At 43.8% G+C, this 20,453-nt stretch overlaps 2 protein-coding genes across 4 annotated transcripts in view; one reads left to right on the top strand and one right to left on the bottom strand.

The window, feature by feature from the left end:
• Positions 1 to 308: 308 nt before the first annotated feature.
• Positions 309 to 13,659, bottom strand: RBM45 (RNA binding motif protein 45). 3 transcript variants are annotated; one of them, XM_053982329.1, is made up of 10 exons: positions 13,280 to 13,659; positions 11,911 to 12,033; positions 11,659 to 11,785; positions 9,875 to 9,985; positions 9,355 to 9,534; positions 8,336 to 8,465; positions 7,027 to 7,123; positions 6,506 to 6,672; positions 4,911 to 5,107; positions 309 to 522 (listed from the first exon to the last, which is right to left on the bottom strand). In XM_053982329.1, exons 1-9 carry the CDS (start codon positions 13,556 to 13,558, stop codon positions 4,915 to 4,917), a joined length of 1,407 nt encoding a protein of 468 aa, XP_053838304.1. In that variant the 5' UTR covers positions 13,559 to 13,659; the 3' UTR covers positions 309 to 522; positions 4,911 to 4,914. The 3 variants fall into 3 exon arrangements, with proteins under 3 accessions (XP_053838304.1, XP_053838303.1, XP_053838305.1); XM_053982328.1 differs by having other exon boundaries at positions 309 to 1,248; XM_053982330.1 differs by lacking the exon at positions 309 to 522 and having other exon boundaries at positions 4,952 to 5,039.
• A 5,547-nt stretch (positions 13,660 to 19,206) lies between these two features.
• The window catches only part of PDE11A (phosphodiesterase 11A), a 106,973-nt gene continuing 105,726 nt past the window's right edge, over positions 19,207 to 20,453 (top strand). The window contains exon 1 of the mRNA XM_053982324.1: positions 19,207 to 20,019. Coding sequence (XP_053838299.1) covers positions 19,207 to 20,019 — 813 coding nt within the window. The remainder of the gene's footprint in view (positions 20,020 to 20,453) is intronic.

Raw genomic sequence — 20,453 nt, forward strand, 5'->3', positions numbered from 1 at the left:
ACAACTGCACTTGAGGAAAAGAGCCGCTGGTGAGTCATCAAGGGCTGCTTTTTAACAGGTACTACTGGAATGCAGGGAAGGAAAAGGTTTCTCAGGCAACCTTTACTCTGCAACTTGCTCCCATTTGAGCATTTGAATTCTAATATTCTTTAAAAAAAGAAAAAATTGGGTTTTTTTAAATACATGGTTTATTACTTTGAATTTAAACTTCTGAACCAATTGATGAAGGGGGCATATGGGAGATGCTGGGAAGCAGGAAGCACCCAAGGGCATGCTTCTCTAGAGTGCATACAAGTAGAATTCCTCAATTTTATCTGTATATCATATTTTAATAACCAGGATATTTCCAATTCAACAAGTAGCATACAGGAATACACGGACAAGTAATGGCATTTGAAAATTATCTATGCACATACTTATTTGAACTATCTTCATTTACTCTCCATCAGTGCTAAAATTGTCTTCATCCTGCTGAAAACTTGGCTTGTCCAACTCCTACTTGAACATATGCATTGAAAGCTTCTGGAAAAAAAAAAGAAAACAACAAACAAAACACCCCAATCCCTCAAAACTAACAAAAACAAACCCACAGCCCTAGACTCCACAGTTTCCCTGCAGTTATAGCCAAAAGACCTCAGGATAAGAAAGCATAAATATAAGAAGCTTTGGTAGTCTGACAGAGTTCCTTTTACTAAACAGCAGAACTAATAATTGTGGCCCAAAGCAACAAAATATTTAAGAATGTACTTGGATTTATTTTCTTAAATCTAGATTAATACTGTCATGTCTGCTAGCGTTGTTAAAACTGCTTCATTTTCTTTGAATTAACTGCTGTACTTCACTTTTCAATGCAATTTGGATCATGAGAGCTGTCTTCTATTTTAACAGAATCTGAATCATTATCAATCAACCACTCAAGTAAGAAAATGCTGGCTCCTTTATTTCCTCCATCATTGTAATTTCCATCTTATAGGAAGGATTCAGGTAAAAACAAGAGTTATTTCTGTAATACAAGGTTATATACTATTACAAGAACAACCACCAGTTTACAGTTTTTAATGCCTACATCATTTTCAAAACTGCATGTCTGCATATTCAGAAAGAAAAAGGATCATAGAGAGATCAACTAAGTAACAATTAACAAAAAAGTTGTCACTGAAAAAAGCTGTCACTGTCCACAGGAACCATGTCTAGTCACGTTTTCAGTCAGTCAGTCAGCTAGCTGAGGGTCATGTCATTACTTAGTTTCTGTAGAAAAAACACAAGTACAAAAATAGTATCAAAAAGCAATATACCTATTTTTATTTCAAAGTACTTATTATAAAATATATTAATTACAACAGCATATAAATAACACTTTCAATATCTTTAGAAGAATAATACTAAAGTTCTAAGCATGCTTCTCTAACTTTTAAAGAAGTGCCTCTTACTCTGAGCAGTGTGTAAAAGCCAGCATTTTTTCAGCAGTATACTGTTGATACAAAATAGAGCTATTTTTTTTCTATGTATATCACAACTATGATACAATTACTTTTTAAAAATATTTTTGCAGAGCAGTATTAACATCACACATATTAATATCAGGATTTTAATAAAGGTTTCAGTCAAAAAAATGAAATCAGTGATGCAGCACTTCTTCCGGACAAGAATAACCAAAGAAAAAAATAACCAAGTTTTTTATGACAGAATAATTTTTTTTTTTTCAACTTAGTAACTAAATAATTATTTAAAAGACCCAAGTTTTTTCAGCAGGGGAAAAATGCAATGAATCCATTTGCTGTGGGTTGAAGTCAATCAGCAAAGCATATCTAAAGCCACAGAACTTTGCTCCACGTAGCTGTGTCCGGCATTTCTAACACAACACTAGTTAGAAACTCTGCTTTCCAAGGACTATTTTGAAAGCTTTAGAAAGGCATTTTGGGTGGGTTTGGGGTTTTTGTTTTGTTTGCTGTAGATCTCTTGTTTAGTAGTTTGGGGAGGTTTTTCCAATGGTGGGGGTGGTATTTAAATAGAACTAGAAGGTAGCAATGAAGAAATTAACTGGAATGCCACAATGCATTCTTCTGACAGATACCAAATTCTTCCCTTCCTTTTCTATTTTTGAATGACACAGTGTGTGTAACTGGCATCAGACACTGCAGTGAGCTTTTCACAAAATACTCCAAGTAACACAAAGCCCTGGTCAGCAAGATTTTTAAGACAGGTCTGCTAGAAGTAGACACTGGAGTTATCTTCTCAAGCCTACACTGATTTAAAGCAAGATAGTTTGAAGTGATTATTTCACCCCTTAATACTTAGCATAAAAGGGGATAACCTCACACCTCAAAAAACTTACATTAGAACTTAAAGTGGTGAAGAGAACCCTACTGGTCTGTATTTCCATCTTTTCTCTGCTACTTTTAACTATTCACATAAACAATTGAATTTTCATTGACTTGTAGGAGAACCAGAGCCTGTAAAATTCATTAGGTGGATTAGTTCAGAATATTAATAGATGCGTATTCAAATTTGCCTGATAAACAAAGTTTGCTGCAAGGTAACAAAGTTCTTATCGTCAGAAGTTTGCATTGTAAAAGCATTATGAGTAGCACACTGTTACCATAAAACCTTTTTTAAGAAGCAATTTTGTAAATTGTATTTTTAAAAAGGCTGTTTGCATAAGAAGGTGTTGGGGCAAAACTTCAAATGTGTTAAAGAAATAAATATTTTATTTAATTATTACACTGAATGACATTTTTATAAAGATTCTAGAATTCACAGGTCTTATAACGAATTCTCATCAGAAAACCTTGTATAGAAAACACTATTTCAGAAACCCAGTCACCTTGTTAGAGACTAAAGACAAGCAGTACAACAGGACTTTAGAAAGGATTTTTTTTGTTAAGAGGCAATGATTTCCTTAAGTGAAAACTCACAGAAGTTTTAGCTAGGAAGGTTATTTCCTACAGCTAAAATTTAAAATGAAAAAAGTTAGTATTCTCACATCTTAAAAAAACCCCATAACTATTTCAGAGGTAGGGAGAATTGCATCTCTTTTCACATGCACAATTTAACACTTTAATTAAAAGCAAAATATAAGCTTCCAAATAACTGCAAAGCTTATCAGTCAGTCCAGTGCAAAGTCAGGCAGTGGGAAAATCACTTATATAGGCAAGCCCTTTTGAAAGGCAATCTTTCCTTTTAGGTACCATTTCATTTGAATTTGAGAAACCAACTAAAGAACAAACGAACAAGGAATTCTGTCTGTCTATCCTGAAAAAAGACAGATGCCAAGACAACCTGCTACGAAACTTGGAATCAAGAACCTGGTGTACAAAAAAAATGGGGATAAAAACTTTTTCTAATTTTGGATGCGTGTTGCATTTACACTTCTCCAGTAAAAATTACCAAGGCAGACCCGGTATTATATTACCCTTCACATCATAGTTATTCTGTAAAAACACAGAGATTGGGCTTTTATTGCTGAAAGCAAAAGTCACATTAAAAACAAACAAAATGTTGTACAAAGATAAGACCGTGGGTACAAGTTACTTAAAATTTCATTCACCAAAGCTGATGATTAAAGAAAGTTTCAGTTTAGTTTTAGCTATAATTCCATGCAGAAAAAGAATGCCCAGAAATCCAACTTATTAAAACAAGACTTGTGTATAAAAACTAAGGCCATGTTCAGTATCTGCTGCTTACCAAAAGAGCAACATGGAAGTTCTTAGAAGAAAAGGAGAAAAAGAACACTTTGGGCAAAAGCTTTTTTTGGTCTTTGCAACTCTGGGGTCACAAAGAACATCTATACAAAGAAAGGTACAAGGAGTGAAGCTTAGAGGGAAAATACTGATGCAAAGACAGTCATGTGATATTTTCTGAATTAGTTCAATCAAAACTTCATATCCCCTAGGAAGGCAGTATGGTACTGGAAATATCTGGAAGCTATAGTAATATTTGAGAGTTATTTTGTAGAAAAAAGGGCTTAGGCTTTTCTCCCCCAACTATATTGTCCTTTGGCAATAGTCCTAATGCTGAAAAAAAAAATAAAAATAATTCAAAAATGTGATGAAAGTCAATATAATTTGAAGCAATGTTTTAAAAGAACAATTTAAATTTGGTCTCTGAAAGCAGCAAGATACAAAACATCTCTAGGAGTGATGTTTCACAGACCATAAGCATAGAATAATGAAGTTCTCAAACTAATTATCTCAAACACCTATCTCAATTCCTTCACCACAGGCTCTGCTTTATTTTCTCTGCTATCACATATTTCAGCTACACCCGATTTCTGAGACCACAGATGACCCAAATATCCCAAACTTTTGATTTCACCTGACAATCTTACCTGTCCCCCCCATCCTTTTTTTATTTACCCTGTCACTCCTCTGCCCTTCAAGGGCTCAACTTTTCATCTTTAACCAATGCCACTGAGGGCATATGATAGTAATGAAAAAAAGACACACACAAGCTTATGTCTGTTTCATTGTTTATTTTTGCATACTCTTTTCAATGTCAACTGATTCTCCCAAGTACAAAAGTGATATTTCTATGAACATCCAGATTGATTTTTATCAACTGGTTCATTTTTTTTCCCCACAAATTATAAAAATTGATTTTTATAAAATAAAGTGCACGTGTGTATATATACAAGCATACACACACCCATATATGTATGTGTATACACACACAGATATATCAAAAATATGTATTGTATATATACAAGCATACACACACCCATATAACATACATGTATGTGTATACACACACAGATATATCAAAAATTCTATTTCAGTTTGCTAGCTAAGAGTAGATTTAGAGTTTATCATTATACGTTTGTATTATCTAACGTCAAAATCTTTGCCTGTCACTATTTCAGGTAGCTGGACTCCAGGGTGGGTAAGAGCTCAGGCTGGGTGGGGGGTACTCACCTGCTCAGTAAGTTCTCTGGCGCTTGTTGGGCTCCTCCGAGGGCGAGTCTGCCAACCTCACTTTCAGCCTCACACCATTCACAATCTTGCCATGTAATGCAGTTATGGCCTCGCTGGCACTTGCTCTGTCTGCAAATTTTGCATAGCCCACATTTTTTCCAGCCACAAGATAAACACTTATCAATTGTCCAAAACGACTGGGGGCAGGGGGAAAAAGAGAAAAGGTAATTTACAGATTTTCCTGCAACATTTCCAGTCTGAAGCACATGTGATTTGTTAACTGCAAAACCAGTATTTTTCTATCTATGCTCCCAATTTGCATATTCCCTTCTCTTGAATTAGGGGCAGAAGTACAAATGAACACCAAAAGTTCACAGATGTTTTCTATGAAATATTACAACAGAACCACAAATATCAGTGATTTCTTATTTAAAAGAATACATAAAGCTGATCAATACTGCAGTCCCCAAACACTAAATGGCGCTCAAAATACCCCACAAAAACAAAACAAGAAAAAACCCCAAACCAACCAAAAGTAAGACATACACACCCAAGCCAGCAGAAAATGTAGAAGCTGAATCTGCATGTCACTTAAATGAACTTGCTTAGTGTGATTTACCTTTGAAAAGGTCTCACTGAAATGACTAAGAAAGCAAGCACTGCAACTTCAGGGAAAAATAGAGATTTTTTTTTCTATTTTTTAGGAAAAATAGAGCACTCAGGAGATTCTTAGACAGATCCTTAAATTTTTTTTTAAATAGTCTGCTTGCTTCTTACTGAAGTTATACTGAAGTGTCAAGACTTAGGTCCATCCATAGCCTTTTCCTCCTCCAGCATCTGATTAAGAAAATCCACTGTATCATATAGGTACAACTTTGACTTTTACGTAAAGTGTTTTCCTCTCCGATTTAAAAGATTTAAAAGATTCTCTGAATCTTTTAAAACATTTTGGCTTTCTGAAGATTTGTTGCAAGTGCAAGCTATTAGAAAAGGGAAATGTCTCTTTTTTCAAAAGTATACTACAAATTAATAATATAAAATACTAGAGAACTGCTAATTACAGACTTCTTAAAGATGGCAAAAATTATCTCAAGTCTTTGCTCCACACAGGGAGATAGAAAGAACAGTTGAAATAGTGTTAGTAGGATGCAAACCATTATCATGTACCAGAAAAAAAACCAACACCCTACACTTTTCTCCCTAGGTTACTGTGGAAATTTATCAAAATAGTTAAATGCCTTACAAAAATAAGTAAAAGAAAATGCAAAATTAATTAGGAAATAGTGACTGGAAGTCAAAATTTTTTTTTGTTAAAAATCTGCATTAGAAGACTAGACATTTTACTTCAGATTAAGTAAATTGATAATAAAGCTGCTATAGTGATGATGCAGCAGATATGCTTCAACGTGAACCCCATTACACACTTCCTTCAAGAAGTAACTGTTACCTACTGTTCACTTATAACTTCAGTCACTGTGCACTGCCTTTTCTGGAAAGGGTTTTACGGCCCTCTTTTTTATTTTCAATATTTACTTTCAATATTTCTGTTTGTTTCCTTTTTGTTAGGGAACACTTATTTGTAAACAGAGTCTTACCAGAACACATCCTCCAGTACATTTACAGGTAAAGGATGGGGATGAAAAAGTATGAAAAGCCTTTCCTTCACAGAAGTGTCAGGTGGAACCTTTTTTTTGGGTGGTGGAAGTATGGCATCTGTTTGGGGCTGCAGCAACTGTGGGCCAGAAGTTCCTCCAAATGCTTGCTGAAACAAGGGAAAAAAATGCAAGTATAAGTTGCACTTATACTTGGTGGTGAGGGGGCAGAGGAAGTAATTTTACCTTTCTTACCATTTTTGTTCCATTACATGACATAAATCAGCCCTGTGAGTTCTAATCTTCATTACTTTATTTATCTCATTAAATTGGACAATAAATTCAAGTAAGTTCAGACACCATTTCAGGGAATAAAAATGCACCAACCAACCAGAGGTACGTCTTAAAAACGCAGCACATAAAACAGTTTGCAGAAGCAAGCAAGCAGTGCTCTTTATTGGCATATGTGAAGTTTCTTACAGCAATTCAGAAGAATACCAACAGCATCCATGACTGGAACTTACAGGAGGCGTCCTGTACTGCTGAACCATTGCGCTGTTACTGCGCAGCGCTGACGACACCTGCGCTGTCACCAGCTGTGTTGCCATTTTCCTGATAAGGCTGCAAGCAGAAGTGGTATTAAACTATTTTAAAGAAAGAGCTAAGTTACAGTAATCTTAAATGTAGCAAGAAAAAATAAGTTCTAATATACATCAGAGTATCTCTAGAAATCTGTAATGTCACATAGATAATGAAAATCAAGACAGGCTTTCTGAAAGCCTTGCATGCTAGCTGCAACTCACTGAAAACATTCATTCATTACCACTAACACAAAACTACTCCTTGGTGTTTTTAACACTCTAGGGGGAAAAAAAGATTAAATTATCTCTACAAGAGCCTACTACATTTTGTGAGGAATGCCTAAAAAGCAAAACAGACAAAAAAAATTCACCTGTTTTGGTAAAGAACACAGAGATTCAGTTCAGAGATCAAAATATTACCATAGAAAGCTTACATTCAGCTCTCATTTTCCAGTGATTGTTCTTTGTTCTGTTGCAGAGTAAGAAAAAAGCAATTGCTCTTTTTGCATAGATACGCAGCCTGTGCTGTAAGACCACGTAGGAATTATTGAAGAATGAAGGTTGCAAAGAACATTGGTTTTAGTTCAGATCAGCCATGCACTTCTGAAGTGACTCTCTCCACTGTCCCTCCTTACTGTCTTCATCTCCCAGATGTGACATGAACTAGACTCCTAAAGGATGAAACTAAGGCAAAACACTCCCTGCAGGAGAGTACTTTAGCTGCTCCAATTTGTACTGGGCATTTAAAACACAGGAAGAAGTCAGAGATGGTCGAACACCTGTGCCAATATCAGAGACATATGATACTGTGCCAATATCAGAGCCTCCACACCCAGAAGTTTAACTCTACATATGTGCTTCACAAAACTACTACTTACACTACTGCAAACACAACCAAGAGATGACGTACATAAATCTGGTTCTAATTCATAAACCTCATCAAAAATACATTCCAGCCTTGTTACATGTTACAGATACATTGACAGATTCTTGCCAAATCCTACATTTTTCCATAGTATCTTAAGAATATGTATTTTAATACTTTCTTTACCTACCAAGATTACCAAGTTTCAAAAGGCTTATTCTAAACCATTCAAGAAGAAAACCCCAAAGCAAACAGTTCCAGAAAATACTATTGGCAAGTATGGCACAAGCTCACAGTGATACTGACATTACATCTTATGTTAAAAATGTGTTTATTTTATATTTTGCTCTCCAGAACGTAACTTAAAACTTCGTAAATTGTACTTACTCTGAGCTATCATTCCCATCTTCTAGGAAAATGACAGTTAGTCGATTTCCAGGAGGATACTCAAACCCATGTAGTTTGTACTTGGCATATATTGCTGAGGCAGCAGTGCTGTACTGAATCACAGCATACCCTGCAAGCACAGTGCACAGTGTCAGCAGGAAACAGGTAAATCCTCAGAACAAACTACACTCACATAAGCAATATATTCAAGCTGCACATCAGCCATGGATGACATACAATTCTTAAGTCTTTTTAGTACACATTGTTATTACTTCATCACTTTTATTTGTGAAGGAAGCTTCAGTGAAATTTACTAGTGACAGATGAGCTGTATTTATGTTAGCTTGAAAAGCTGGAAGTAAAACCATAAAAGTGAAAACACATCTTCCTCACTACTCCAGAACTAGTAACGAAAGGATATATAATTTTATTCAAAAATGCAATTATCCCATCAACAGTGAATTTCAAGAACTGTAAAGTTAAAATGTAACTTTCTGAATCATTAACATTTCAAATTTCTTGGAGAAGAGACCACTTCCATATTTGTCTCAGTAGCAGAAAAACAAGACTGAAACCAAACAATCTTTCAGTAGAAAATAGGATCCGTTTTGAAATTATTTAATCCCCATTTACCCATGTCAACTTCTACACACACATATATTTCAGAATGAAAAATTCCAAAGATATGTTTAGAGGACATTTTACTTTAATGTCTAATAATTTCTGAAACTTCTTCATTTATTCTGCCTCAAACTACTAGTTTGAATAAAACCCACATGTCATGAGTTTGATTCCATCCTTCTTGAGTTTTTGTTATCTGAAAGTGAAGGTATAAGCTCTTAAGAGCTATGTGTAAACATGAGTTCAAACAAAACTGAATTTTTGGGTGTATGCAGCAATAGCAGCAACCACTGCTTGTTTCCAACAAGTGTACTGTATTTTACAGTGCAAATTAATTAAGTACACTTACAAGGGATTGCCTTCAGAGAAAGAAAAAAACCTTTTGTACTTTTACTTACCACTGTTGGTATGAGGGTCTCTCTGAACATCACAATACTCCAGACCTGGAACTAAATCGAAGAGGGCGAACAGCTGCTCTTGAATAAAGGGGAGCCGAGATACCACCGACAGGCGCTTGGAAACTGGTTCTTGAATCCGGGTCTCAGCTTTTTCAAAGCTACAAAATTCTGGCTGCATACCTCAAGAATCAACAAAATAATCTGAGTCATCATACTTGCATGCCTTCATTTCATGCATATGTTACATTTGATTTTTAAAAGTAATCCAAGTCAATTATATGCTAAAGGTCATTGATTTCACCAGTGCAGGTCACAAAATAAGTGGCCAAGCAGAGCAAAGCAAGCCATAAAAGTAGAGAGATTAAATGCCTGGCTAGTTTCTAACTTCAATATCCAATCTACTATTTAAGTGTTGACCTAAGCTGACCTCCGTCAGCTTCCCTTCCTCCAAACCACATTATTCCTTAGTGACCATACTGGAGACTACAAATCATTTTTAGTGTAAAAAGCTGTGACTTACAAAATGGAAGCGTATTTCCTCTTAGTTCTGGCCTCATGGTATTACTGTAATAATCGTGTTCAAAAGTCTCAGATGACTTATTTTTAGGTTCAGCCAAAATGGCCCTGTAGCCTGAAAGAAACAACCACACACACAACAACACCTCAGCACATCTCAGTTATCTGACCAGGCCCACATTCTTCAAGTTCCACATTTAGAAACATATTATTCATAAAACTCAGTAAGTACTGGCTTTAGAGGAATAACTAAATTATAACTCTTGAAGTCTGCCCAAATTATTTTGTGAAAGTTAACAGCTTTCAAATGGAATTACTCCTACTAACAAGTTAAGCACGACAGAGGCCAATTGCCATGAGAGTGACTGAGCACTGGCACAGGTTGCCCAGAAAGACAATGGAGTCTCCACACATGGGGATATTCAAAAGTCACCTGGACATGGTCTTGGGCCACCAGTACCCAAGTGACCCTGCTTGAGCCAAGTGGTTGAGCAAGATGACCTCCAGAGGTCCTTTCCAACTTCAACCATTCTGTGATACTTAGCAGGATTATGAGATGCTCCAGAAGCCATCACCTGAACTTCTGTGCTAAAACAGTAGTTTATGGATGTTTCACACTGATCTAGGTTTTGCTTTTATGAAAGAAAGAGGTATTATGTTCAAGCTATCCAATTAATTTCATTTTAACCTCACAGCAAAAATGAAATACAATTTGACTGCTAAGTAATCTTCGGCTCATATTCCTATGCACAAATATAATTCCTGTAGAACCACTACACACACTACTGAGGAAAAAAAAAAAACCAAAGAAAGCCATAAAAAAAATCAGAATAACAACCAACCACACCCACACCCCAAGCTGTTTCATATTTGTGATTAAGCACACTGAACAGGAGGTAGGACTGGAAGACAGCTGTTAGGTTTTCCCAAAAGCCTTTCTTCTTCTGGATGAGCAAACCCAATTCCCTCTGCCTCGCCTCCAAAGCCTTGTGCTTCCAGCCCCTGACATCCTTCCACCAGCCTCACTCAAGTTCATTTACTTTTGGTACTAGAGCATAAGTGACAAATTATAGAATCACAGAATGGTTTGGGTTGGAAGGAAACTTAAAGAGATCACCGAGTTCCATCCCCTGCCTTGGGCAGGGCCACCTTCCACTACACTGGGTTGCTCAGAGCACTATCCAGTTGGCCTGGAACACTTCCAGGGATGGAACATCCACAACTTCTGTGGGCAACCTGTTCCAGTGCCTCACCAAGTGGCTGGTAATAAATAAAGCGTACAAAGTCTTTCACTCTGTAACAGATAAATCATGACACTAAACAAAAACAAGCACTCTTCCCCTAATTTCAGTTAGCATGAATTTGTTCTTAAATAAATGTGATCACAACAGAGCCCCTATGTATCATGAAATATATTTTATATAATAATTAATTTTCTATCAAATACATTTGATTAGAACTGCCTATTTGCAAGGACAAATTAAATATTTTCCTGTGTATGAAGCCTACACTACAGACCAATAATAATGCATAAAAGAAAACTCTGTGTCCATTTCCAAACTCTTCTCACTGATCCTACTTGCAGTTTGGTCCTGAAAAAACATAATCAGGTCATTTGTTCTCAATGAATGTTAACAATGCTATTATTTATTTGCAAGAGAACTTTGTCTCAACATGTTTCTGCATCATGAATAATTTACCTGCAAACAAAACAAAAAATTAAAGGTATATTACGATGATACACACTTATTGCAAAAAAACCTTTAAAGAATTCACATGGATTCTTACTTCGATCACACTCTTCAATTGCTCGGGCAGCTTGCGATGGTTTCAGGTACCTGACATAGCCCAAACCTTTACTTTCTCCAGTAGTCTTGTTTTTAATAATACTGCAGTATTCAATGTCTCCATACATCTAGAACAATTAAAAAACATATTAATTTCCAATATTTGAAAACCATGAAAAGTTCCATGTGCTATGCCCTTCTAATAAACTTAGAAAAAGGCATTTTAAAATAACAACAAACAGCGAATCAGTACCTTAAACTTCTCCCGCAAATCCTCCTCCGTGTAGGTTTTTGGTATCATAACAAAGATTCTTGTAAGCTCCTCATCTTCAAGATCTCGGTGGCTTCCAGAAGCTCTTGATTGTGCAATGAATACCTAATGAAATAATTACATAGATACCAATTACTGCCAAAAGGGTCTAAGGCACATATCAACAAGCAAGTGAAATAGTTTAACTGTCTTTGTATTTATTGTTCACATAATCTGCCTTAGCATGGAGAGAAAAGAATACCTGTGACCACCTGTGATAAAAGACCTATAAATAAAATAAAACCCAAACAGGACAGGGGCCAGAGAAGCTCCTTACTGAGGATAATGAGGAATGGTGAGAAATACCACTGCTGATTCAACAGCACTGTCAACATCACCAGTGACATGTCAGGTAGCAAAGAATGCATTGTTGTAACAGGCCTAGTACAGCAATAGCAGAAACACATATGCAAGCAAGCAAGAAAGCCTGGCAGCTTAATCAAACTGGGCTACTGCAGTTCACTGCTCAGCTGGGCCAAAGTTTACAGCTCTACTGCTCTGTGAAGGATCCTAGCTTCTCATATCTGTTCCTCTTAACATCATTTTTAGTTATTGAAATAAATTTCATCTCCGAAGTGCACGCCAGAAGACAACCAAGAAAAAAAGCCCAAGTAAATCACAAACAAAAAACAAAGAAACAAAACCAAAACAACCAAGAAAGACGTTCAAAAAAAGCCTGCTATGCAAAAGTAGCAATTGATTTCACAGAGCTCTTAATTTATTTTTCTAGTAGCCATACAAGGGCGTGAGGAATACAACTCAGATCTTTTGGCTTCTGATGGCAAGCTCTCAGAAAAAATTTCACTGACTCAATTGTACTGTCAAGTGAAACACATGGCATCGTGCTTCACTCTTCAAAAACATTCATACTTTCTCAGCACTTGGTGAATAGGAAAGCAAATCAGGAAGCGGAAAGCTGGCAGAACAGCTCCATAGATTGAAAAAGTGAAAAGGGTTCACAAGCTACAAAACCAATATAAGACATACTAGCAAAACCAGCTCTATTTATTCGCAACTGTTTTGCTTACAACACTTAAAATATACAAAAGAACCTTTGTCACAAACGCCCCTTCACTTCCGGGTGCGGCATTTTGCGCAGGCCTGCTCCAGCTCAGGCCACCCGCGGGATCCCGGGAGCGGCCAGGCCTCACCGCGGTGGATGTGGCCGGGAGGGGCCGGGCCCGCCCCGGCAGCGCGGCCAGGCAAGGCCGGCGAGGCGGCCGCTCCCCGCGCCTGCGCCCCGCCCGCGGCTCCCGCTGCCCCCGCTCGGCCCGGCCCGGCCCGGCCCGCCCTCCGAGCTCCCGGGCCGCACCTTGATGGGCTTGCTGTCGGGGAGCAGGCTGCGGCCGTGCATCTCCTCCATGGCCCGGCAGGCCTGCGAGCTGCGGGCGAACTTGATGAAGGCGATGCCGCGGGACTCATTGGTTCGCCTGTCCCGCAGGAGCCAGATGTTCTGGATGTCCCCGAAGGGCGAGAAGCGCTCCCGGATCAGCGCCTCGCCGGTGTCCTTGCCCAGTACCACGAAGACGCGGCTGTTGGGCGGCTCGTCCAGGCACTCGGCCGAGAGGCGGATGCCGCTGCTCTCCTCCATGGCGGGGCTGCCGAGCACTGCAGGCTTCTCCCGGGGTACGGCAGGGAAGTGCAGCAGCGCCTTTTCCGCCGCGGATCAGCGCGCCCGCCCCTTCCGCCACCCCTCCCACCGCCCCTTCCGCCGTCGCTTCCGCCGCCCTGCGGGGGCCGCACCGCACCCTGCACAGCACCGCACTGCACACACACCGCACCGCACACCGCACACTGCACTGCCACACACCGCACTGCACACACACCGCACTGCACACACACCGCACTGTACACCGCACACTGCACTGCCACACACCGCACTGCACACACACCGCACTGCACACACACCGCACTGTACACCGCACACTGCACTGCCACACACCGCACTGTACACCGCACCGCACTGCACACACACCGCACTGCCACACACCGCACTGTACACCGCACCGCACTGCACTGCCACACACTGCACTGCACACACACCGCACTGCACACACACCGCACTGCACACACACCGCACACTGCACTGCACACCGCACACTGCCCTGCACACACACCACACTGCACACACACCGCACCGCGCACACGCCGCGCACACACCGCGCGACTCCGCGGTGCCTGCAAGGACGGACGGAGGGCGGGCGGCGCGCGTTCTGCCTGCTGTTTTTCACAAGCAAATTAAATATGCAGAAATCCCCCCTCTCTTTCACATAAGCAGATGCAGTTGTCCAGTAGAAGGACGTGATAACATTTGGTTCTGTTTCCATAGATCTAAACGGGCTGTGTTGAAGAAAGTAACATGTTCTCTATTCAGGAATATTATCAGTGCCACACTGTTGGAAAAGATGGAAAGCAGAAGACAGAACCAAATCTTTGGAGTTTATTTGGTTGTACAACAGGACAAGCTGCAGGGTTTTCTTACTCAGATCCAAACAAAAACAAAGGCAAAACTAAGAGGTGACATAAGTAAGGTGAAGTGTTGGAGGAGACATACACAAAAAAAGCTTCTTCTTTAGAGGTATGATAGCTTTACAAGGATTTACTATCACAACTGTCGACTTTGCAGTACTGCTGATGAATTTGAACTAGTTCCACAGAAACAAAAATTCTTATTCCCTGTATTAAAATATTGGTACAATTTCCAATACTCAGTACACCAGGTCAGAAAGTTTATAGCTTTCCCAGAATACTGTAGTGTCAATGGGCAGATTTTAATTTCTGATTCTGGAGAGCTTTTAGATTTTGGTTGCTGGTCACTACCCCCTACTGGCATCATGGTGTGCTGCAGTTGTTTTGTTTGACTAAATACCGTCCCCTACTAGTACACTACGACTTGGTTTTTCTTGTGCTTTTTACAGAGAAAGTCTTGAAAAACAGTGGAACGTACAAAAGAAAAAATATTCTGTGTGGATTTTATTGTTTTGTTTATATTACTTGAATATAAATTATATTAATTGAATCAAGCTATTAATTACATACACAGTCCTGTGTCCTGTGGTTTGTTTTTTTTTTTTTTTCTAATTACTGAAGTGCTTTAGAATTGTGTGGCTTTTTTTCCCCTATGATTTCTAGGAAACGTTTTGTGACATTCACTTTATACTGGAATTTCCTTCAATACATCATAAGCATATAGTAACTATATTTTCCCAGTAAAATTGTAGTGAACAAATCATACAGATGTTAGTACAAGTTTTGAAAAGAAAGTAAGCAAAGTGATATCTAAATTAACTTTAGACAATGGGAGGAGTCAGCTCTGAAGGACAGAAGAGAAATGTGAACATGTCATTGCAGTAGTCTTCAGTACAAGAGCAGGTTTCTGTTGAAAAAGACAGGTTTTAGCAGGTCTGGAAGGAAACAATAATGGTTTTTCAACTTCTGTCAAGAGATTCCAGGAACTGGCTATTGACAACCCTTTTTCTAATGCCCTTCAATGGAGCACAGCCTTGTGGAATTCAATGTCAATCTCATGTTCATTTTTAAAAAACTATATGAAATTAAATTTGGATCTTCTGGATATTGGAATTGCAAAGATATTCACATGGTTTAGAAGGACTAAGTAGTTGTATATTAAATGATACAAAGAACTGCAACTTTCCATGGTGCAAAAGGTATTTATATTTTACTTATTAAAGTGACACAAAGATAAAGTATACCTTGTGCATTTTATAATAGACATCATTTATGCTCCCATCCTCCTGGATTCTACTGGACTGCTTCCCTCTTTCAGACTGTTTAGAGTAATAAAGAGTCCTCCCAAATGACCAAATTTTCTCAAGTGGTTTTCCCAATTGCATTTTGAGGAATGCTATTCCAGTGCCTTCCACAGAGAAACACACTGCACCTGAGAAATGCACTGACATTTCTCCTTCTGATTCTTTTAGGGCATCTTAGAGCATTTCTGCATGTTGTACCCAAGGAAACCAGGTGCAACTGACTAAAGCCTGCACTGCTGTCTGAGTTGGCATTGTGCATCCCTGCTGACAAAAAGTGCATCGTACCTCAGATGCATGAGATGTAAGATGCTTGTATCTCACTGCAGCATATCTATAAAATTACAAGAGCGGCACAATCCCATGGCATTGACAAAATCCATTTTCCTATTTTTGTCCTCCCACAAAAGGCTGAAACTAATCTACCTCAAGCCAACACATGAGGCTGTAGCCCAGTGTACCTTGTGCTTCTTTAACTCGCCCTGCAGACAGAACAGAGACCTCGATTTTCTCCTAACACCCATCAACACACACCAGGCCAGGCTTCTGAACCAGGTTTTATCCAGGTTTTACAGCATGCCCAAAGCCTGTGTAAGTTACAGAACAGTCAAACCAGTGTGATCATCTTTGTCACATTTCATGTCTACAAGGATTTCAGGTTCCACAGTTCTTTACAATTAAACTGTTACAGTAATTTTTTCACTATGTATTCCATGCAATGGAGACAACTACAGTTTTAGTTTCTTCAGTCTTGACTGCTATTTGAGAGATTGTCAATATGCAGATTTCTGATGCAGTCAAATCCTATGCATAGAATCCCAGGACCTAATTGATACCTAGGCTTACAGAAACACTAAGTTGTTTTAAGTGTTTACATACAGAACTGCTACATAGTAGCCATTTTGTAGTAAACACTGGTGTGCGTGCTCGAACCAAACCTTACCACGGTAAGAAGGTAAAAATTATCTGCATACAAGTATTTCGCACCCAAGTTCCTCTCTTGAGAGCTGGGGGTAAGCGCCCAGCTGGCCTCCAGCAGCTCATGCGATTTCTTTGTGCAAGTGGAGTGTTTGTGCCAGCGCTGCAAACCCGCAAATGCAGTTCGGGCTCGGGGCAGCCCCGGGGGGGGCGCTCGGGGACTCCGGGAGCGCGGCCTCCCGACAGCGCGGCCGCCACCGGCGCTGAGACAGCTGCGGCTCAGCCCGAGGGGCTGCGCCCGCCGCCGCCGCCTGTGAAACCCCTGTGCGTCACAGCTCCGGCAGCGCGCTCGGAAACGCTTACGGAGCCTCGCCCTCGCCGAGATACGCTGCCTCGTCATACCCAAGCTACCTGCATGGAAAGAGGTCGGCTTCTTTAGATGTGCGAGCAGCTCGGGGACGAATCCCTAGAGCGTGTCCTCCGACCTCCCCGTTTTCCGTCCCCTCGCCCCGCAGCCCACTCGCCGCGGGTTCTGCAGCCGGGCGCCCTCCGCAAGTCGGGCGGGGCACGCTGCGGCGGCCGGGAGCGACCTTTCCCCGCCGCCGCGCACCGCCCAGGGCCCGGCTGGCTCCCGGCTCCCTCCTCCGCCCCCCGAGCGCCGGGGGCTGCTGCCGGGGCCGCTGCCGGGGCTGCGCCCCCGCCCCGGCTGCCCGCGCGCCTGCGCGCCGCCCCCGCTGCCCTATGGCCGGTGTGTGCCGGCAGCGGCGGGGTTTCTCAATGGAGCTCCCGTCCTCCTGCGGCAGCATCCCTGCGCGCCGGGGAGACTCCGAGAGCTGTATGAAACCCCGCTGAGAGCGGGGGCAAGCACGGCGCCCTGCCGCCACAGCGGCCCGGGACCCGGGGCGGCGAGGGAACTGCTGCTCAGCCTGCAAGGGCGCGGGCACCGAGACTGGGGGCCGAAATCCTTTGTCTGTGGCTTCGTAAGCTGCTTTCGAGCTGCTCAAGCCGAAGCATCTACACGGAGCCCCTGAGGGTCACCCCTGCTGCCGCGAGAGACGCGGCGGTCCTCCGGGACACACACGTAGCCCTTCCTCCCCTTCTGACACCCACGCACCAGCCTGCGCTATCCACACGTGTCCCAAAAGTGCTCCCTCTCCTTGCAAGCACTGCCCGCACCCCGCGCCGTAAGGGGCATCTGCAGGGACAGGGTCCCCGGCAGGTCGGAATCTCGTCTGGTTGAAGATTTGCCCGTCTGTTTTCCCAGCCACCCGAGCTCCCATTCATGAATTTCTGAAGCCGCCTTCATTCAGTGTTTGGTGAGCGCATGAAAAACATTTTCACGTGTTAAGATCCATGACTTGTTTTTTCAATCGCTTATGCGTAGGCATTGATATAGCAATGAAAAGTGCTCCACGTGCGCATAAAAATAACCCTTGTCCTTCTGCCGGTGGATACGGTCGGTTTCCGTCTGGCAGCCGGTGATGCCCGAGCAAACACCCAGGAGCGCCTGGGCGCGCCCGCTCCCACCGAACCGCCCCGGGGAACAGCGGCTTGCGGCAGAAAGCTCCGGGTGGCTCCGGGCGGGCAGAGACCGCTGTGCCCCTCACACCCCGCGGAAGCCGTGCGCGCCGGGCAGAGTCGGGGTTCCGCACAGGTGAGGCTATCCACGAATCAACTCAGTGATTCAAGAAACGGAATTCACTCAGGATTCTTGGAAGGGCTCCGTTTTTCTGCTTGTCACCTGAAGTACTGAAGCAGCTCAGACAATAGTATAAATGAAAGCTCCTTAACGGGAGCGTTCCCATTACCTCCCGCTGCCTCTCTCCCGAACGAGCATCACAGACAAAAGGCCCCTCCTTTTCCCCCCGATGTTATTGAATGAAACTCCCTAGCACAGCCCCCCACTGCCGGGGGTCCTCCCGCCGGGAGACGCTGCGCACCCCGCCCGCCCTGCCGAGGCGGCTGCTGCCAGTCGGGCGGCAGTGCCCCCCCACCCGCAGCGGGGTTTGCCAGCGCTCCCGCCAGCCCTCCCTCCTCCCCGCCTGCCCCCCCCGCTCGGCTCACGCGTCCTCCCCTCCCTCCTTCTCAGTGGTCTGCAGGCTGGCTTACGCAGGAGCCGCCGCCAGCACTGACAGCACTTGGCAGAAGAGGTTTGCCCGAGCGCTCCCGGAGCATCTCCAGAGGTGCGGCTGCACCGTCTGCCCGACTCAGCAGGGGAGCGGCCCAGAACCGGGAACAGAGGTCAGAGCTGGAGAAAGGCTGAAAACCGGGAAGCACAAAAAAATACCTAGAAAACTACAAATACTACTACTAATAATAATAAAGAGTGGTGGGCAGGAAAAGGAGGTCGCGGGGGAAAGCAGAAGGCGAGAAGAAGGCGCGACGTTGAGGAGGAGCCCGGGCAAGGGGCTGAAGCCGCCCCTCGCCGGGGCTGCCGGCATCCCCCGTGCCCCGGGGCGGCCGTCGGGGCGGCAGCAGCAGCACGTGGCGGCGGCGGGGCATGGCCAGCGCGGGAGCTCCCGCGGCCTGAGCCGCCCCCGCCGCCGGCACCATGGCAGCCGCCGGCGATGCCGGCCTCGACGTGGCGGCGGTGGAAAGTTTCCTAGAGAGGCACCCGGAGCTGGTGGAGAAGTGGCTGCAGAGGAAGAACTCGCTCCCTAAAGTGCCTGCCGTCCCCGCCGCCCCCGCTGGCGGCCCTTCGGAGGAGCGGCGGAGCAGCGACGGCCCCGGCAGCAGCTGGGGGACCGCGGGCGGCCCCGGCGGTCCCGGCCCCGGCCCCGGGGGGCTGCAGCGCCGAGCGTCCCAGAAGGAGCTGCGGAAGAGCTTCGCCCGCTCCAAAGCTATCCACGTCAACCTCACCTACGACGAGCATGTGCACGCCCGGGCGCAGGAGCCGCTGAGCAGCGTGCGGCGGCGGGCGCTGCTGCGGAAGGCCAGTTCCTTGCCCCCCACCACCGCCCACATCCTCAGCGCCCTGCTGGAGTCCCGCGTCAGCCTGCCCCAGTACCCCCCCACCGCCCTGGACTACAAGCGCTACCTCAAGGAGCACAACGAGCGCCAGTTCTTCCTGGAACTGGTCAAGGACATCTCCAATGACCTGGACCTCACCAGCCTCAGCTACAAGATCCTCATCTTCGTCTGCCTCATGGTGGACGCGGACCGGGGATCCCTCTTCCTCGTGGAGGGGACCTCCGCCGGCAAGAAGACGCTGGTGTCCAAGTTCTTCGACGTGCACGCCGGCACCCCGCTGCTGCCCTGCGGCTCCACCGAGGACAGCAACGAGGTGCAGGTGCCCTGGGGCAAGGGCATCATCGGCTACGTGGCGGAGCACGGAGAGACGGTCAACATTCCCGACGCCTACCAGGTAGGAGCCGGGCAGGCTCCCCCGGCCCGCGGCGGCGGAGGCGCGGACCGAGGAGCCCCCGATGGCTCAGCCCTGCCTCCCCCCGGATGTCCCTCCCGCCGCAGCCTCGCTCGGGGTGGCCCGGCCGGGAGTGCCGCGGTGGGCGCGGGGCGAGTGCCGGGGGGACGCCGGGGACAGCGGGAGGGGAAGCCCCGCCTGGGGGGCCGATGGGGCTAAAGGGGCCCTACAATGGCACAGCAGTAGTCTGGATTTCGCAGGAGCGATAAGCGCTTCATGTGTTTCTAAAGCATGTTTGGAACCGGCTGAAGAAAAGTTTAAAAAAAAATGCTCGTGACAGTCCCAGTGATGGTGTTCTTAAATTTCTGTCTTAACGTTCCCTGGCTCTCCGCTGCTGAAAAAGTCTCATTGCTTTTAAAAGACCATATATGTTCACC

This window comes from Vidua macroura, chromosome 7 (assembly GCF_024509145.1).
Source record: "Vidua macroura isolate BioBank_ID:100142 chromosome 7, ASM2450914v1, whole genome shotgun sequence".
Lineage (NCBI taxonomy): Eukaryota > Metazoa > Chordata > Aves > Passeriformes > Viduidae > Vidua > Vidua macroura.